Source organism: Pongo pygmaeus, chromosome 1 (assembly GCF_028885625.2).
Source record: "Pongo pygmaeus isolate AG05252 chromosome 1, NHGRI_mPonPyg2-v2.0_pri, whole genome shotgun sequence".
In the NCBI taxonomy this organism is placed as follows: Eukaryota; Metazoa; Chordata; class Mammalia; order Primates; family Hominidae; genus Pongo; species Pongo pygmaeus.
This window is the reverse complement of record NC_072373.2, coordinates 63,862,253-63,875,772: the sequence shown is the minus strand read 5'-3', so window position 1 is coordinate 63,875,772 and position 13,520 is coordinate 63,862,253. Positions and strand designations below refer to the sequence as shown.

The following is a 13,520-nucleotide window of genomic DNA, read 5'->3' as shown; positions in this document are numbered from 1 at the left end:
ATCATCCAAGGAGTACCTGTCCAGACATGCACCATTTGTCTAAGGGGAAATTGTCTTTGTTAGTGCAGAAACTTTCTATGGATTCAAAGTTTTTCTTGTTCACAATGAGGCATTAACAGCTTTTTAAAACCTAATTTCTTAATGATTTTTAAAGACTATTTTTCAAGAATGTACACTTGGTATTAAATTCTAACCTGAAATATTTTTCTATTCTCTTTAATGCAATGCTTTTCCCATTATATTGTTACTTATTCACTTTATTATAAAAATGACTCTTTTAGTGACATTGCAATTTTTCTATAATTAGTGTGCTGTAATATATTATAATATACTATATATAATTATAATAGAGCATAATACAATAATTAATATGCCCAATTTACTGAAATTGGATTTGATAATTTGCTAAGTGTGTTTCTTTTACAAATTGCATCTGGAAGAATAAAATCTGGAAAGAAAGAATGGAAGAAGAAGGGATTGCACATGTTAGCACTATTATGTTTTTAAATAGGTTCTTATCTCTTGAGACAGCAAACTGTCAGTAATATCTCTGCATATCTCCCCTCACTGGTTTTGTACACTGTAGTCTCATTTTAAATGTATTATTCAAGATAGAAAACTTGAAATTTGAACATGGGTTAAACCAGCACTTTGTTTTGAATGTACACTAACCAGAATTAGAAAGAATCCTATCTTCAGTAATGACTGAAATAAATTTCACACCAGTCCAGGATGTGCCGGAGTCATTTGATTACCCAAAGTACCTGAAACAGCAATGACATAAAACTGCGAATGTTTTCTGATATCACTTACACTTCTCTTTCTCTCTTATAGGTATTAAAATGGGTAGAAGAAGCAGTACAGGCCTCCAAAGTTCACCTCTTATCCACAGATCATTTGGAACAGGCTGTAAATACTTGGAGAATTCCTTTTGATCCCAGCCTGAAAGAGGTCACTGTGTCTTTGAGTGGGCCTTCTCCAATGATTGAAATTCACAATCCTTTAGGTGAGATATATCAAACATCACATAATAAAATACAAAATACATAGAGGGAAAAATACTTTTCACATGCTTGTTTTTGTCAAGTTAATGCCAACTTCATAAATAAATTCAGTAAATTCAGAAGTGGCTAAGGAAGGTGTTTAAAAAATGTAACATTTTAAAAGTGCTAACTATTGTTGAATTAACATGAGATTCAAAAAGGTAAAACTTCTCATATTTAAAGAGGTCAGATTTAGTAAATTAATTATATTTAAATGATCCAAAATGAAAATATTTAAATAAAACCTGAAACTTTATATGAGGAGATACTTTATAGTAACTTATTCTGTCAAATTCAGTATTTTACATTATTTTTAAATGGCTCACACCAAATAACTCTTAAAATAACTAATTTTCCACTCATTTTCTTGATAAATTTTAATTTTACAGAAGATATTTGTTAAAAACCAAATTTATATTCTTAGTAAAGGGAACTTTTAATAATTCACTTTGCCTCTTAAGTATATTTTATAACCATATGATTTGTTTGGTACCATTGCTAGTTGATAACTACAATAAGATTTACATCAAATAACAATCTAGTAAAGACAGAAATCTTTAATCGTTTCTTAACATTTTCATTTAGATATATTTTTTACCTAATATTTGCCAAATAGTTATATTTCCACTGTGGCTTTAGTTGCATATTTTTTCTCTGTATTTATAAATAGGGAAGAGGATAACTGGTTTTCTTACTTTGTCTTAGAGGAAAATAACTAATTTCCAAAAGAAAACAACCTATGAAATTGTTCTCAGAGGCCACAAACACATTAAAATTTACAAGACAAATACAACGTCTTTCTCAAGATTTATACAAGTTTGACCTTATAAATGGATTTTCCTGTTGAAGTAGCATTCTACTGCAATAACATCCATGTTACCAAGGAAAGACTTGTGTTTTCTACTACCTGGAGACTCAGAGTACCTGTACCCATTGCATTATGTTTCTACTACTTTAAAAAGTCATTGGGCATACAATGATTGTAAAACTTTTGATTCAAACATAGGATGCTTATAACTTCTTTCTTTCTTTCTTCTTTTTTTTTTTGACATGGAGTCTTTCTCTGTCACCCAGGCTGAAGTGCAGTAGCATGATCTCAGCTCATTGCAACCTCTGCCTCCTGGGTTCAAACAATTCTCCTGCCTCAGCCTCCTGAGTAGCAGGGATTACAGGTGCGCACCACCACTCCTGGCTAATTTTTGTATTTTTAGTAGAGACGGGGTTTGACCATGTTGGTCAGGCTGGTTTCGAACTCCTGACCTTGTGATCTGCCCACCTCGGCCTCCCAAAGTGTTGGGATTACAGGCGTGAGCCATGGCCTAACTTATTTCTTTATATAACTGGAGAAGTAGTCCATGGGAAAGTCAAGAGTGAAGTGAAAAACTGAACTGTGGCTTAATTCCAAATTTGCTTTTCCTCTTTTCTAAGTTCCAACTATTACACACTTTAGATAAATGTCAGGTCAGTAGGCAATGGTATCATGCTACTTCATTGCACTGCCTCCTTTAATTATTCCTATGACAGATAAAAGCCTTCTCCTGTGCTTCATGAGAAACCGGTTAAGGTTTTACACTTTGTGTAAAGATATGCCTAGGGCTCTCATGTTAGTAATACTTTGAGTGCTCTCCAGAACGACATTTATTCTGGTTTGCTGTGTTTGTCATCTATTTAATCTAAATCTCTCTAGTGACTCTGTGTAACATTTTTGGTAGCCATAGTAATTACTATCTAGGCTGGCTTCGGAAATGTGATTACAGTCTAATTGTTATTCTCATTTGATGATCAAGTCAGCATAACAAATAGTAATTCATTATTTCAGTTTCCAATGCCTGGACACCTTAAAATTAAGTATATTTTAGAAATAAATAAAATCATGTTTTGAGCTACGGGTGTAAGTGTCAATCAGGTCATAGATACTGGAAATTGAATGTGTTTTATTTTAGCCACAGAATAGAAAATAAAGGCTCTTTGGGTTAGTTTGCAGCACACTTCAGTGAAGAATGTGCCAGTGTTATTTGAAATTTGATCATGCTCTTAGTTTTATGTAGTGTTAAGTTAGCTAATATACATAGCTGAGAGAAGGATTGTGCTTGTTACCTTTATGTTCTGTCTTTCAGGGAAGCTGATAAAAAAGGGATTTGGCCTGAATGAGCTATTAAATATCCATAACTCTGCCAAAGTAGTGAATGTGAAAGAGCCAGAGGCTGGAATGTGGACAGTGAAGGTACTGTTATTTCACAAAGTTTGTTTATTATTTTATTTTGAAGTTGGCGTTTTTCATGAAGTATACACAATGGTTTTTTTAAACATACACTCTTGCTATCATGGAGAGTGTTTGTAATAAAAAGCAATGTACATAGGTGTTTGTAGGAGGTGTCTTGATCACATGAATTTGGTAGTTTTCAGTTTGAGGATCATGAATGTCATCATTGCCACACGATACACTTACAATTCTCAGATAGTTTTCCTATCATCAAATCTGTAGACTTATTTTATTATCTACTTCATGCTTACAAAATAATCAGAGATGGAGCCAACACAGAATAACAGTTAGAGCCATAGGCTCTGTTGTGAAACTGCCTGGGTTTGAATCTTAACACCACACCTTAACAGCTGCACTGCCTGGGGAACAGAACTTCTCTGTGCATGGCTTTCTTTCTCTGTCATGTGGGGATGATAGTCACAGTCCTTTACTTTACAGAATTGGGCTGAGAATTAAATTAATATGATACACCTGAAATAGTATCGTTTCTGTTTCAAAGCAAGCATTCAAGTGTTGTGTTGGCTTTTTTTATTTGGTGGATTTCTATTCATTTTCTTCTTTAGCACAATGTGGTATTTGTATCCTAAACTTCTCTTAAGTGGTATATATTTCCTCTAAGAAAGCATTGTATTTTGGCAGTATGGAGGAAAAAATATACACTTAAAATTCAAGATACCATAAATCAGAGATCTAGTTCTGCTGCAGATTGTGTGTGTCCCACTGTGGCAGATGCCCTGAGTGACTTGCCCATATTTCTCAGGCTTTTCAGTGTACTTCCCAATCTAGTATCTGCATTTCTGTGTCTTAGAGGTTTTTTCCTAGAACAGGAAAAGGTTGTTGGGCTGAGGAATTAACACCCCTCGGGAGCAGCTATTTGCACCTGAAGGAACACACTCCAGGTGTCCACTGTGGGAACAGGCTTAAAACACACCCTTTGTGGGCCTCTTCCCATTCCTGTATTATCTCCTCTCTTCCTATTAGCATTCCTTCCAGCTGTCAAATAAACAACTTGCTCTAGAATCTTTCTGGGATAACTCAAATGAAGATATCTTGTACATTGTTTACTCTTTCATTGTCTGTTTCCTTACATAAAAAATGGAATTAATGGAATCATAATTCAAATTATAGAGCTGCTGTGAAAGTATGTGGAGCTGATATACTGTAGAAATTCAAAGAGCCATTTTTCATGCCAGTCAGTTATTTTTTTAAAGAATAACTCCGTTAATGTCCCCAGTTTAAAGAATGAATGTTTACCTTGTAACTCCATTCAAATCCTAAGATACTAGTTTTTTATTCTCACAACTCTAAGCCCTGTAGGGAAAATAGAAAATCTTGTGTAGATTATTTCAAGGTGGATAATAAAAGGGCATAGGTGAAAAGGCATGTGAAAGAAAATCTGGTAATTTCTTAATGAATGGGCCAGAAATGGCCCTTCCTGCCAGTTTTTTTCCACCCAGTTCCTTGCACATAATGCTTGGTATTTATTGAGTGTATTAGATTGATGAATTGTTTTGCCATTACAATATTTTAAATAAATGTGGCCAAATTTTATGTAATGGTTATTTTGACTAACTTGCCAAAAATATCATAGCATTGAGTCTGACTTTTTGTGACCACAGTAGGAAGGAATTACAAGAAATGTCGAGTCTCTTCATCCCTCAAATACTTTAATTTAAGCATGACTTAGCCAGCGGTGTCTTGAGCTAGCAAGTCCACTGGATAATTTTTTCTTGCTTTTTGAATATTGACCTTAAGTAGTCCATTATTGACTGTGAAATACGTGCACATGAGGCCATTCTTCCATGTTAGTAGCAATTTATTGTGCAGTACTTGTACCTATTTCCAGGTGATTTGGATTGCTACCAGTGGTATTTCCTCTAGTAAAACTCTTGTCCAGAGGAGGGATATTGCATGACTGTTATTTTACCTTGTGCCTCACACAAATATTCATTCAGTCATGCATTCAATAAACATTTACTGACTGCTCTTGGCCATGTTCTGTGCTACTTACTTAACGGACATTAAGCACATTTTAATTGATAATTAGAACAGAGAAGTAATGAGGATTAGTTTTATGAGTGAGCAGAGCCTTTGCTCAGGTGATGAGGTGATGAGAACTCTGTTTAGACAAGTCTCTAAGCTCAGTCTCCTATAATTAAGGGAACAATAAAAAGACACAGTATCTATTATTATTTTATCTTAAATTTTTATCTAGCCCTCACCAAAAGAGCCTCCAGCTCTGATTTACAGCATTTCTAGTGTAGGATTAGTGCTAACAACAACTAAACAAAGAATAAGCATTATAATGAAACTTAAAAATAATAAACTTATTTTGCTTCTATATGAAATACCAAAAGAATGTATCAGGTTGATATAAAGGAAATTGAAATGAATCTGATGACATAAAATATTGCTATTGACTTTGGATTTCCCTTTTGGATGTCTAATGAATGATAAATATTTTACATGTGCACTTTCTCAAGACGAAAAATGTCTGAGATTAGATAGTGTTTCCCTGGTGCTATCTCCCATGCACTCGACTATCTGGAAAAGGTCTGCTCTATCACTGAAATTAATAGTGGCTTTTTGAATGTTTCACATAACAGTTTTTATTCCAAATATGGAGAAGGATCTATTACTTGACTTTACCATGGTATTCAAGGACCACCCAATTGAGCCTCAAGCCAATCTTTCTAGTTATCTTCTATCACTTGTCTTTACATTCTTGTCAAATATAATTTTGTACTGTCTCTCTCCCCCCACCACATTCTCTTACCCCATGCTTTCTTTCAAGCTGTTCCTTCCCCTTATAATGCCTTTTCTTGCATTCTGACTTATGACTATCCCACAAAGTTCAGCTCAAATGACAAAACTTTCATCAAACTTTGTCCGATTATTTTTCCCTAAAATGCTGTTTTCTCTCTGGCTTTCTATTAAATTTTTCTGCACTTCCCTTTTGGATAAATTTCTCCCTTTTATCATTTTTATTTCTGTACATATTTTCTCTATCTCTTTTTCTACAGACCAGATTTTGCCACTAGTATATGCCACAGTGCCTGAGAAAGAACTATGTAAATATTTATGAATAAAAATTAATACATTTATTCTGAGGATATCCAGGGAAGCAGGCAGAAGAACTGGTTTACTTAGCCTATAGTGGAGGTGCTAGCATGGAACACTAATATGTTTATGATTTAAAATGATAAGAGAGTGGCAATTTCTTTTCTTTTGTGATTTTGCTGGTAAGTACTTTACTGTTCCATCTTAGGGCACTTTCACTAAGCAGAGATAATGAGTCAACTCATTTGTATAATTCATGTAAGTACTCAAATGTTTTAGGTTTCCTCTGATGCAGGTAAAGCATGTTAAAAAGAAGTAACTGGAAATAACATAAAGTTTTATTAAAAACAGAAGAGAAGATTGTTTTATGCTTCTAAATTTCCATTTGTAGGAAAGCTGTAGATCATGGATCTTATTTCTGAGAAGCAATATGATTTTTCCATTCAGCAACTAATATAGAGTATTTGAATGTAACCACAGAAACTCTTGAGCCAAATTTTGTCCTCTGCTTTTTAAAGGAAACTCCCTGCAAAGACATTAAATAATTGTCAGCACCCAATGGGTTTAGGTGGTACAAATGTTTATATTAGTCTAGGATTATCAGTGTGATCATTTAATTTAACATATCCCCTGGGGTATGTTTCTATTAAGTACATTTGGATAAACTGTCCTTAGATAATCTCCCAAGTACAGAAGGGCGTGTACCCAACCACATGATTATATTGAGATTCTGAGACTAGTAGAAATATTTTGGTTTTGGATAGTTATGTTGGTAGCCAGAGCCTACTAATGCCTTTTCTACTGGGTAAGGATATTTTAAAAATCATACTCAAGTGGCATAAGCTTGTTTAGGAATCATAATTAAATCAACCTTGAGTCTAAAAGGACCACACATGAAGATTATTATGCTGGCCTCCTATTAGTCTTTCCTGGTGACTCTTATGAATAAGCCTGTAATCTACACAAGGTGTGTTAAGTAAATAGATTAGGTGGAGCATTAATGTTTAATTTTCCTGGAAAATTTTCCAGTTATTTTGCCTGCCAATATCGGACTGTCAACCAAATATAATGCTTCCTTTATAAAAAAGATATGTGTACACTTAGGTACACATGCACATTTATATGTATATGTGTGTGCGTGTGTGTGTGTGTGTGTATTTAAGTAGAATTTATGTTTTGGATACATTTCCTTATCACACATTTCTCCAAATGCATAATGCCCAACAAAATAATGGTATTTAAATCTAGCTTCCATGATTGTGTCTTTGTCTGACACGATGGGTAGCTCACAGTAGGTTCTTAATATATATTTTATCGAAACCATCTATCCTTTAATTTGTGAAGAATTCAAAACTTAAGAGCAAATACTTTGAAAAGAGGTGGACATCTATTTGAATTCAAGATTCATTACTTAATGTCTTTTTGTTCGTGGAGAAATTGCTTAATGTGTCTAAGTCTGAGGAAAGTGGGGGAAAATAGTGGCTACTCAATATTGTCATGGTTAAATGAGTTAATTGGTAAAGTGCTTCAGCAGGTTCTGACACATGAATTAGTTGTTACTAAAAATGTTGACACATTAATTCTGACACAGGTTAATTAGTTGTTCTCTTGAATATATGTAAATCATACATTGTATCTTTACTTTCTTTTAATGCATATACACTTGAATTTTTCTTTAGTTTTTGTGTTTGTCTTACTTTGGGCACATGTACTATTTTATAAAACATTGAAACTCTGTTGGAGAGAGAAACCATCTCTATCAATCAAATTTTAATTCAATTTATAAAGGTAAGGTTTCATATTTAGTGCTAGGAGGAATTCTCACTGGCTTAGTACAAGAAGGTTAATTCCTCACTAATGTTCTGTGTTCCATGGGGTCTGGTAGAGTATTCTGCTTCACAGTCACTCAGGAACCCAAGCTGATGGAGGTTCTACCATAATTTAGAACATGCAGCATCTTCAGTCACTTAGTGAGTAAAAAACCTGGAGGATGTGGCATTGAATAAATAAAAAGAAGTTTGTGTTACTTCTGTCTCATCCTAGAAGCGACACATTTCACTCCCTTATTACCCAGTAGGCAAGCTGTTATTGTGGCCTAGTGGTATACTAGAGCTAGCTCATAATGACTCATGGAGAGTCAATGATACATTTCTCTTCCTAGCTCTGTGTTCAGCAATATCATGTTGGGAGCTAGCAATCAGCTATGATGGGAATATTTACACCACAGAAATTGAAAAATGCCAAAAATTAGGGTTTTTTTTTTGTTAGAGAGGAATTTATTAGCACCCCACTGACCTGACTTTTCCTAACTGAAAGGGTACTCAGAACTACGTAGAATGGCAAAGAAATAGTTGGAGAATGTTATTGTTTTCTATGCCATAGGGTGCAAATCTATCCACAAATTATGTTATTCTAAAATACCGTGCACAGAGTTAGGTACCTGAGAAAGACATTGAACTTGGAATAATTGCCATTTAAGTTGCTGTCTACACCTAGGTAAATATCATTTTTTTGAACCTCTGTTTCTTTGTAGTGCCATAAAATTATCTTTGGATATAATAGGGCTTTAAGAGATAACGTGTGAACACACTTAGCATAATGCATCTAGAAACATTTAGTGAATTCTTGATGAGTATAGCATTAGCTAGTCTGAGGAAAATCTAAGAAAAAACATCAACACTAGGCATGTGGATCGCTTTCATGTCATTTATTAAACCTACAAAACCTACACTTACCACATGCCTCCTGAGTGACATTCTGTGGGTGATGAATATGAAATAGTTACTGCCTTGAAGGGACTTTCAATGTAGGCAGGCATTTAACAGGCCTTCTTCACCTTTAAACTAAGAAGTAAATCCATCTGCAGTAGAGTTGACCAGGAAGATCTGAGCTGAGATCTCAGAGGAGCAAGTAATTTTCTGCTGGAGCTCTCCATGGTGCTTGTTCCATTGTCCTTCAGCCTGTCCTGCTCCTTCATTCTTGGTAGTCTCACTCCAATTCAGAAACCTAGACTCTGGTTCACTCTGCTCCTTCTTTTCCCTTACTGCATTGTAGGTCAAGGCTACCTATTTACAACTTTAGGATACCAATATATATCTCTGTATTAGGGTTCTCCAGAGGACAGAAATAATAGGATATATACATATATGAAAGGGAGTTTATTAGGAAGAATTGGCTCACACAATCTCAAGTCAAAGTTCCACAATAGGCCGTCTGCAAGCTGGGGAAGAAAGAAGCCAGTAGTGACTCAGTCCAAGTCCAAAACCCTCATAAGCAGAGAAGTCGACAGTGAAGCCTTGAGTTTGTGGCCAAAGGCCCGAGAGCCCCTGGCAAACCACTGGTGTAAGTCTAAGAGTCCAAATGCTGGAGAACCTGGAGTCTGTTGTCCAAGGGCAGGAGGAATGGAAGAAATCATCCATTATGGGAGAAAGACGAAAGCCAGAAGACTCAGCAAGCCAACTTATCCCACCTTCTTCCACCTGCTTTGTTCTAGCTGTGCTGGCAGCCAACTAGATAGTGCCCACCCACGTTGAGGGGGTCTTCCTTCCCCAGTCCACTGAGACTCAAATGTCAGTCTCCTTTGGCAACACCCTCACAGATGCACCCAGAAAGAATACTTTACCAGCTATCTAGGTATCCTTCAATCTAATCAAGCTGATACCTAATTTTAACTATCACATCTAGTATAACCTCATCTTTGCCAAAACGTGACCTTACCTCACATCTGCTCACACTGCAGCAGCCTGGGTATTCCTGACTCAGACCCCTTCACAACTTAATGAATGTGATACTACTCACTTAGAGGAGTAATGTGGCTCATTATGTACGTTTAGAAATTTTATGAATAAATTGACTTTGAAACACAACTCTTCCTGGCTCAGATAAATCCTGTTCAACATCTAATATCTAGAAAGTTTCCTGTTATGCTCTGAGCCTGAATGCTGCTGCTGCTAGATTTCCCTCTTCTTATCTACAGAAGCCATGAGGTTAGGGTAACTCTCCAGGAGTAATACTTCAAGACATTCTGTGGTGGAAAGGTGCTTTTTGGAGCCATATTCTAATTTTAATATAACCCACAGGATGAATCTAGATGATATAAAAGACCAAATAGAAAGATATTAAGACAGCAATTTTGGCCTCACTAATTTTAGGACATATATATATATATATAATTTTAATACATTTATAAAAAATTTATTAAAATGGCTAACATAATTTGGAAGAGAAGGGAAGGGAAAGAAATGTGGCTGGACCTCCTCTTTGCTTCACTCAGTTACAGAATTAGCTTAATTTTCTTTGCACCTCCAAGGCCTTCATGTCATTTAGTTCTCCTCTAACCCCCACAGGTTCATAACTCATGAGACTCCAAAGTCTTCTCCCAACACTCCTGCAGTTTCCTAAAAGCTTTCTTGCTTATGTTCTCATTGCCTTCTGATTATTTGTGTTGATTATACCGTTTTGTACTTTGATGCAGGGCAAAACTCAGGCCCTTCAAAATATCACAAGAAATGTATCAATAGCAAGCATTTTGTGAATTTGGTAGATTTACTTGTAGATTTGGGGGCTATGTCATAAAGCACCTTGTACTTTTCATGCTCTTTCCTTGGCCACCACCCCCTTGCCTCCCCATTACGTATCTCTGCTTCTTTCCTCTGAATAGTCCCGGAAGTTCCATATAACTCTCCTCCTATTGTGTAAAGCAGTTCAGCATATTTCAACATTTACCCTCAAACAAGCATAATTAAATTCATTGAGATCATCATAAGAAACGCATGGGGTAGCTGTAGAGTTTTGTTTCTGGAGCTTCACCAAGTTCAGACTCCAGCTTTGCCACCTGCTGTATCTGTTACTTTGAGCAAGTCACTTAACCTCTCTGATCCATGAAGTGAAGATGATAATAATACTCTCTCACAGGTACTTTTGTGAGGATTAAAAGTGAGAATTTGTATAAAAAATTAAGCTTTATATATAGTGTGCATTTTGTGCACGTTAGTGCTTTTTTCTCCTCCCTTTTCCATTTATTGGTGGGTTATACCCTCATTATACATAAAACCTGTTTGTTTCTATTACACAATATTTTTAAAGGGGGCTTGGATAAGAAAGAGGTGAAAACAATAGCTTACTTTAATAGATATCAAACTATTGGCACTTTCTCATGAAGAAATTTATGTGGTGTTTAGTGTTCCTAAAATACTGTTCAAGTATTAGAATTCTTTTAAGAGAATAATTAAATAATGATAAATGCATGAATTAACGTCAGAGGCTATTTTAATACTAAAGTATTTTAAAAACTTTAAATTAGCTCATTTTTTTCTTTTTATTGTGTATTTAAACCACAATGTTAGTTTATTTAGGATGTCCTTTGTTTCTGTTACCCTGGTTAGCCCAGAGTTGGATTAATTGCATATAAAAACGGACTCACTTGAAGATATCTTTTATTTACAAACACTTAAATTCATCGAAGACATTCCTACTGTCTACAGTATAGTATAGACACATGAAATTAAGATATTTTGTTAGTTATTACTTTTCATATTTTATCAGAGCAAAACACTCTTCATATTTGCTCAGAGAATAGTAGATCTATATTCTTACTTTTGCATACTTTATTACTTGGTGTGGTCTTTGAAGGATCAAAGTTAATTTGTATTACATTAATTTTATATAATTTATAAGGGGCTCCCTCTTCATCAAATCTGCTTTAACGTGTTATTTAGTAATAGAGGTTAATATATTTTCAAACACTTGTTTAATTTCTGTTTTTATTCACTCAGCTATTAAGTACCACATTTTTAAAAACCACCTTTGTTAGTTGATTTATGCACAGAACACTTGGCAGATGATTAGCGCTTGATAGCAGTCATTTGGCAAATTACGTGTCATATTTGCCCTTAGTAACCTCAACAGCTGTTTCATCATAAGGGACTTTCTGAGGAGCAAGGCAACTAACAGTAATATATGATGTTAGTGAAAAAATAAAAATTAACTCATTGTAATATCAAGCATTCTGATTGACTTACCTGAAATTAGTAGGTAATAGTGTCTTCACTAAAGCTCTACATTATCTAAAGAAATTGACATTAGAATTACCAAAGTTTTATATCACCCTTTAGGAAATCCCTGATTTAAAATTGAGTCATGATCCATAGTTCCCTTTTTTAATTTATTATGTGGAATTCATAACACATATTCTCTGAGAAACAATGGAATAAGGGTGGTACTAAGATCCCTACACTTACACATACAATCTTTTGCAACTTCTATGCAAATGAGCCATAGTAACTAGCTGCATCATTTATGCTAAGAATGTAGCAACAGCTTTCATGATGATGGGTTTTTTTCTTCTTTCTCCCCTTCATTTTACTACCCATTGAGTTCTTGAGATTCTGCTCAATGAGGAAGAAACGTGGTAGCAACAGGGACAGATCTTCTCTTCCTTCTTCTCCACATTGCTAAATAACAAGGAGTTGCAGTGATTCAGGGAATATTGCGTAGTTTGCACAGCTCTGGAAGTGGCCCGCTGGTAACCATGGTGTGTGAATTCATCTGGCTGTCCACCAGATTAAAATGTATATACACAAATCTGGCTCTCTACCAGATTAAAATATATATATACTTCCAGTGCACTCTGTCATTGCTATAATACCTCAATATGTGCCTTCTCAGTGTTGAGTTTGAGATTGATAATCGGTACATTAGTGTTATGTGAATTTTTTCTTTCACTCCCATCTCCTACTTCTACTTAAATGCTGGAATTATGTGGCCATTTTATTTTGAGACAGAAACTTGGTAATCTATGCAATAAAATAATAGTGAACTCTTGTTCATAAGTCTTAGGTGGTTTTTGAAATGCAAATTCCTAGACTGCCCTGACCTAATATTCTGATTCAGTAAATCTGGGCTGGAGCTAAGGACTTTGTATTTTTAATAAATGCTGAGTACCTTTGCTAGAACACTGCTGAGCTGAGGATGCCAGGTTGCCAAAATCTGAAAATGGTCAGCTCTATTGCTTGCACTGGCTGTAATGTCCTACAGGCAAAGAAGAAAGAAATATTTTCTAGAATTGAACCTGGATGTATTTGTGGAAGAAGATTTCAATATTTGCTAAACATCTACTGTGTTAACAATATACCAAAACAAAGATCCATACCCTC

At 35.1% G+C, this 13,520-nt stretch overlaps 1 protein-coding gene across 5 annotated transcripts in view; it reads left to right on the top strand.

Annotated features, from left to right (window-relative positions):
- The window catches only part of HMCN1 (hemicentin 1), a 448,248-nt gene that overhangs the window by 167,574 nt on the left and 267,154 nt on the right, over positions 1-13,520 (top strand). For all 5 annotated transcript variants that reach the window (XM_054449377.2, XM_063647968.1, XM_063647964.1 and 2 more), the window contains exons 5-6: positions 835-1,006; positions 3,161-3,267. In XM_054449377.2, coding sequence (XP_054305352.1) covers positions 835-1,006; positions 3,161-3,267 — 279 coding nt within the window. The remainder of the gene's footprint in view (positions 1-834; positions 1,007-3,160; positions 3,268-13,520) is intronic.